The 6,394-nt window shown below is 41.9% G+C and overlaps 1 protein-coding gene across 1 annotated transcript; it reads left to right on the top strand.

The window, feature by feature from the left end:
- Positions 1–506: 506 nt before the first annotated feature.
- Positions 507–5,891, top strand: LOC104524139 (calcium/calmodulin-dependent protein kinase type II subunit gamma). Its single transcript, XM_010166915.2, has 4 exons — positions 507–592; positions 1,110–1,204; positions 2,279–2,524; positions 4,975–5,891. Exons 2-3 carry the CDS (start codon positions 1,174–1,176, stop codon positions 2,509–2,511), a joined length of 264 nt encoding a protein of 87 aa, XP_010165217.1. The 5' UTR covers positions 507–592; positions 1,110–1,173; the 3' UTR covers positions 2,512–2,524; positions 4,975–5,891.
- The last annotated feature ends 503 nt before the right edge of the window (positions 5,892–6,394 follow it).

Below are 6,394 nucleotides of genomic sequence, written 5' to 3'. Positions count from 1 at the left end.
TCCCAGTTGCTTGTTTGCAGCATTCATACTAGCTGAGGTATTGGTGATGGTGATAGGCAACATGTTGGGAGATTTTTTCCAATTGGCTTGATCTGTGTGGTGGCCATTTGTATATGACTACTGTGGTGAAGGGTTTCCACATCTTGAGCTGCCAGGCAAGTGCTTCACATTGGCAGGTTCATTGACTTTCATTGGTCAGACTCCTCAGAAGCACCTTAAGCTGTCATTCAGGAGACACCTCTGGTACCTTAAACCTTTCTATAAGAAAAAAGTTGAATGTGACATCTTTATTTCCTTTCTCCCTGCATTATGAGATCACCATTCCCCTTTCATACCACTGCCCCCCTTCTCTCATGTGGATGGCTGTTATTCCTGCATATCTCCAGAATGCAGGGAGCAGCATCCTATGAGATTCAGACTAACGGTGCTCCACAAATTGTGTGTAGGAAGCACCCGCTAGCCCCATATTCCTATGGAAGTCTTAGGCACAGTTAAAATGCTCTTTCTTGTTCGCAGTGCGTAAGCAAGAGATCATTAAGATAACAGAGCAGCTGATAGAAGCCATCAACAATGGAGACTTTGAAGCTTATACGTAAGTACAGATGTCTTCTCACAGGTTATTTATCAGTTTGTGGACAAGTGATGTTCTAGCTCCTGGGTTTGAGGAGTTGTCATGCAATCAAAGATGGTAAAAAGTTTTATGCTTTTTAGCCTCTGTCAATTACGAGCAGGGGTATAGTAGAAGTCTCTAAATGAACATCAAGTAGAAGTCAGGTATCAAACAGTCACAGGAGCAACAGAAGGAAAATGTCCTGGCTTTGTAAGAAAAGTAGGGGGGAGGGAAGCGAGATGAACAGAAAGAGAATAAAAGAAAAGCTGGAAACCTAGAGGCTTGTCTTATGTGAAATGCCAACTATCACCAACTCCGTGGTGTTGCAGTAGGGCTGAGTCCTCCAGGAACTTACTCCTTGGAGTAGGGAAATAGTTAGGTGGACACAGAGTGTGAGTTAAATGCCATACCAGTGCTTGGTTGGGTAAATAGTCCTTGGGCTCATATGCAGACTCTAAGCCTGTGGTGCTTTTTTTTTTTTTTCCCCCGCCCCCCCCAGAAAAATCTGTGATCCTGGCTTGACCTCATTTGAACCTGAAGCACTTGGGAACCTGGTTGAAGGAATGGATTTCCATAAGTTTTACTTTGAGAACTGTAAGTAGGTAGATTTGGTAACACCAACAGCTTTCCCTCTAATCTTCCTCTACGCCACGTTTTGTGAGGAAAATTGTCCTTGTTTTTACTGGCTGTCAGAACCAGCAAGAACGTGATTGTGTGTGAGTTATGATGTATTCATAAGAGCCAGCACGCTTTCTAACCCCCAGATCCCTTCACTGTAGGCAGACAATTTGCCTGGTGCAAATATTTTGTAAGCATGGACTGCAGGAACTTTAAAAGTTTGAGGCACTGGATTTCCTACTGATATGGAAATAGAAATAATGAGTATATTTTGATGGAAACAACATGTGGGTTTGACTCAGACATACTGAATGATTGGACATAAAGATAGTCATGCACAAATCAGTCGTGCCTTCGCTTTGGATTTTCCCTGGATGGTTTCAGATCTCTAACACCTAATGAACCCGTTAGGTGGATACAAGGGTCACCTTGTCAGCCTGGGTCAGGAAAAAGAGTTGGGAGAAATGCTATAATTTATACTAGTGGATTTGCCTCCCTTCATGGATGTCTCTACAGGATGAGATACTTGAAATTTAAATTCTGAGCTGTTCAATTTTTTTTATTTTGGGAGTTAGGTCAAGGTTCTTAGTATAGGCAATTCCTAGTGCTCCAAGTATGCAGAGATTTGTCTCACTCATAAGCCTATTCTGGAGTGATTTTTACACTTCTCTGAGGCTTGCTCATATTAATGCAGGCCTAGCTTAAAGATCTCCTGATTATTGACTCTTTTGCAACATTATTCTGTCAGTTTTCCTGTAACTGAAGAAACAGCAGCACTGATACTGAGAAAGTGTCAAGTATGCTTTGCAAAAGAAGTGGGAGCAAAGGGGTGAGGGGATTCTAGGCAACAATAAGTGCAGTTCCTAAGGAGAACAACAGGTGATAGGGGAAAGAATTGCTTGGATTTTGCCTAGAAAATTGCAGGAGCAATTTTTATTGTATCCCAGATCCTAGTGGAAGATGAGTAGAGCACAAAAGAGGTTGGAGGATGTGGGTGGCTGTTCCTTCCTAGTAGCAAAATGAAGCTGATGGTTTTACATGTTCTGCCAGTACTGTCGAAGAACAGCAAGCCAATACACACCACCATCCTGAACCCTCACGTCCATGTCATTGGTGAAGATGCTGCCTGCATCGCGTACATCCGCCTGACACAGTACATCGATGGCCAAGGCCGGCCCCGCACCACGCAGTCTGAAGAGACCCGCGTCTGGCACCGCCGAGATGGCAAGTGGCTGAATGTCCACTACCACTGCTCTGGAGCTCCTGCAGCACCTCTCCAGTGAGGATCAAATACAGGTATGGACTATCAGGGAAGGAGTAGATCATACACACAGCTAAGGCTGCTGTATGTGGGAATTCAGTATTCAAGGCTGTTTAGCTGGATGTGAGAGAACCATTTTTAGTTGTCCGTAGGCTAAAAACTTATGCTGACCAGTTGATGTTCCTTTCTCTAAGCCCTGGACTCAGTGGGATTGTCTGCCACTTCTGACAAACTGGAGTCATGTGCCAGATGGTTGTTTCTGAGCACAGCTACCCTTGTAGCAGCAGTGCTTCCTCCCAGGTACTCAGCTCTGTGCTCGGACAGAGTGCTAATCCAGAGCAGAGAGGAAGAGTATCTCCTGCTGTGTACAGGTTTGCTGTTTCCCAGCTGTCAGTGATCTACCTTTATGTGCTGGTGATTTAGAGAACTTTTTTGATGAAAATGTCATATTCTAGAGAGGATACTGTAAAATCTATACAGAACAATTTCTATGTCATATGGGTACCAATTTTCTAATTAGCAGAAGCTATTTAGTGTACAACGTTGAGAAACTCAGAGGAAAAAAACAAATAATAATATTGGAGGATCTAAAATATCCCCCAATTAGCTTGCCACAATTCAGCATTGGAGGAAACTTTTGTTATAAAATTTGGCATGAAGAAATGATTGTTTGTTGCCCCTGAAGGACAGCAGATTCATTTACTTCTGCAGCATTTAGGCATTCTAGTTTATTGCCTTACTGGTTTCTTTTAGTTAGATGTACAAAGTCTTTCTGCCTTCTTTTGTTTTATGCTGAAGTATATGTCACATTCATTTTAAAGATGTAAGTTTCCTAATCTTAGGACCTTTTTACTAAAGATTTTCTATATAAGAGCAAACACAAAAAACATCTACACCTGGGAGACAAATGTTTTTTTCATGTGGTCATTTGAGGATGAGCCACTCAAGTATAATTACTACTTGAGTCCTAGTCTTGTGTACTACTTGGGACTTAGGCAAGAGCAGTTTTTATTTTTATGTGTTGTGAGGGATTCAACCCTACTGAAGGCAGTGGAAAGGAATGTGAACTATCACAAGCAAACTGCAGAGGTCACAGATGGAATTTGAAAAGCAAAAGCCAGCTGAGGGCACCAGAAGCAGGGAAGCTTTCCAGAGAGCTGGACAATCAGCTGAATTTCCAGGGAGTAAGGCAGTGAGAAAGATAAAGCCTTTGCAGGGAAACAAAAAATAACTTCCTTGCCTCATTTTTCATCACAGAGATCTTAAGGGAGACTTCTGTCCTGGATTTAGTCTAAAAAAGATGCAGGAGAAATTATTAAGTTAAAGAATGATATGGCTCAGTGGCTATGCCTAGGAGTTCTGAGGAAGCTTAGGAGTGGAGAGTCTTAGCTGCTATAGAAGAGGTATGTTTCCTTGACTTGGCTGCTGAAATGTTGCACCTCTTCCAAAAGTATGTGCTGGAGGGTTTCTGAAAATGGCGGAGCAGAAGCCATTTCCAAACCACAAAATATTGGTTAAAACAATATTTTAAAAAACCCCACATAAACTAAATTGAAGTTTAAATATTTGCGTGCATTTCTGGGTTCTGAAGGAGGTGTAACCACGTGCAATTACTAGTGGGGTCAGTGTGGGCAGCCCCCATCTGAACACACTGAATCATTCTGGAGCAGTGTTGGCCCATGTGCAGTGAAGGGTAAGGATGAAGAAGGAATGAGATGAATAAGAATGCTTAAATAGAAATTAGTGGTTTGTTCACTCCTGGAAGGCAGGGTTCAGTTTTGGGTAAGTCACCTTAAAAGGAAACTGCAGCCATAAAAGAAGTTTGAGGTTAATCAGAGGACTTTGTATAAGGAGAGAGTAGGAAGGAATAAGGGAGAAGACTAATAAGAGAGTTTGCAACAAAGGTTTCTAAACTAAGAAATGGTAGAAAGAAGATTTTTGGCTACGCTTTCATGGCAGGACCATGCTAAACAAACATGGAAAAAACCCAAACTTAAAACTAATCAGAATAAATCCAGTAATTTGACACAAGAAGATTAGCCAGGATTTGCTACATCACTAGGGCTACAACTTTGCAAAACTGCAGAAAAGCTTGTACGTTTGTTTAAATATTAAGAACATTCAGAGACAAAATTACCTGAGCCTTTGATCACTCCCTTGGGAAATTCCTTCAACTTCTGGGACATGCCACCATTAGTTAGTAGGCCCAGGTCTGCTCCAGTCAAGGAAGTAATTCATTTTAGCAAGTACATTTTTCCTGGCACACTCAGCTACCAGGAAGGGAAAGTGTGTGCCTCTTGTCTTCAGGGCTCTCCTCACGAGCCTTAGTCTGTGTTGTGTTAGGAAGGGTTTCTGTCTGCACCAAATAATTAGCCTGTAGAAAACATGTTTTATTAATTGTGTACATCTAATGTTTGGCTTTATTTCCTTCCATCTTGTTTTTCCCTCTCCTTTCTGGGTGGACACTACCTCATCCTGACTGCAGCAACTTGTGGAGATACTCAGCTGGAGGGCAATATCTTCTTAGCAAGCAGCTCTGGAGTGCCTGAGTGACAGCAACGGTCATGTCTGTTTTGACGTTAAAAAAAAATAAATACAAATTACAAACAGGCAGCAGCCAAATGCACGAAACCCTGCATGCATCTGATGCTCCGGGCGCTGCCTTTCTGTTGTTTTCCATGGATCCATCGTGTCTGTTTCTGCTGTACGAAGGTGTTTTTAAATCTAAAAAAAAAAAGGAAAAAAAAAAGACATGTTGTTTGTATAAAATAAAAAACGGGAATAATGCTAAATAAATGACAGATTATCCAACATGCCCCCTCCCCCAGGGCTAAGAAAATGGCTGCAGCTGGAACATCTTTCAGAAATGAAGTGAGGGGGAAAGCAAAAGTGAAGGAGAGAGAAAGAGAGAGGGAGAGCAAGAAAGGAGGCAGCTTGAGCAGTGGATGGCTGAACTGTGCTCCGCAAAGCCATGGTGGAAGTTAACATCACATTTGGGCTTTGCTGCGACTTCAGTCAGTGAGAGGTGGCAAGGAGACCCCAGAGGAGCCAGTGTGAAGACTGGGGTTCAAGAGAGAGGAGGCACTTCTCTTCCTGTTGCCCAGCAGACTGACTTCAGCCTGAGTTTCTTCTTCGATTTCTGCACAGCAAAAACATTATGGAAAGCTGGTTGCTCGGCTGCTGGATCCCAAAACAGACTTTTTTTTTTTTTTAAAGGAAAAAAAAACCAACAAACCAAAAAGGGATGATGATTTAAAACTAAAGGTGGAAGTAGGGATTAAAAAATGGGTTTAAGTGAATATAACTTAAACAGAAGCTTGCTCTTCAGAGATACTGGTTTTAGAAACAGCCACTACCTGGCCAAACACAGAAATTTGAAGCCAGCTTATTTAATTTAACAAAACAAAACAAAAAAGCTTTGCATTAAGAGCAGAGATTTCAGAGGAAGAGGGTACATGTACGGGATTTTCTAATTTTTTTTTTTGTTTTTTTTCCTTTCTGGTAGCATAGTTGGGATCCACAGTACTGCAGAACACATGTTCTTAGGAAGCAGACAAGAAACTTAGTGTTATGTTCTTCATGAAGACTTGCACATACACTCCTATATGAGGCATAAATAGCGTGTGTTTTTTATACTGAAATATATGCACCCATAGAATTAAAGGGGTTACCTGGCCTCCTGTTTGATTTGTTTGGTCTCCAAGTAAAATAGCAGTGGGAGCCAGCAGCCCCAGCCAGGTGCTTCTCCCCGCCACTAACCCATCTGATGTTTGTAAGTGTCATGTTTCCTAGTGTTTATTTGGGTAATTTTTCTATTTTTTACAGTGATGTTGTAACACACAAAACTATCAGATCAGAACCTCAAAAACCATAGCTGAAGGACTGCAGGCCACCTCCCTGTGTTG

The sequence above is a fragment of the Antrostomus carolinensis genome, unplaced genomic scaffold (assembly GCF_000700745.2).
Source record: "Antrostomus carolinensis isolate BGI_N321 unplaced genomic scaffold, ASM70074v2 scaffold36334, whole genome shotgun sequence".
Classification (NCBI taxonomy): domain Eukaryota; kingdom Metazoa; phylum Chordata; class Aves; order Caprimulgiformes; family Caprimulgidae; genus Antrostomus; species Antrostomus carolinensis.
The sequence above is the reverse complement of the archived record's forward strand: the minus strand, read 5'-3'. Positions and strand labels throughout refer to the sequence as shown.

Bases quoted from the DNA above. Each gene is read 5' to 3' on its own strand.
- LOC104524139 (XM_010166915.2), top strand. From the start codon at position 1,174: ATGGATTTCCATAAGTTTTACTTTGAGAACT. The intron at 1,205-2,278 runs GTAAGTAGGTAG...ATGTTCTGCCAG, and splicing joins TAAGTTTTACTTTGAGAACT to TACTGTCGAAGAACAGCAAG.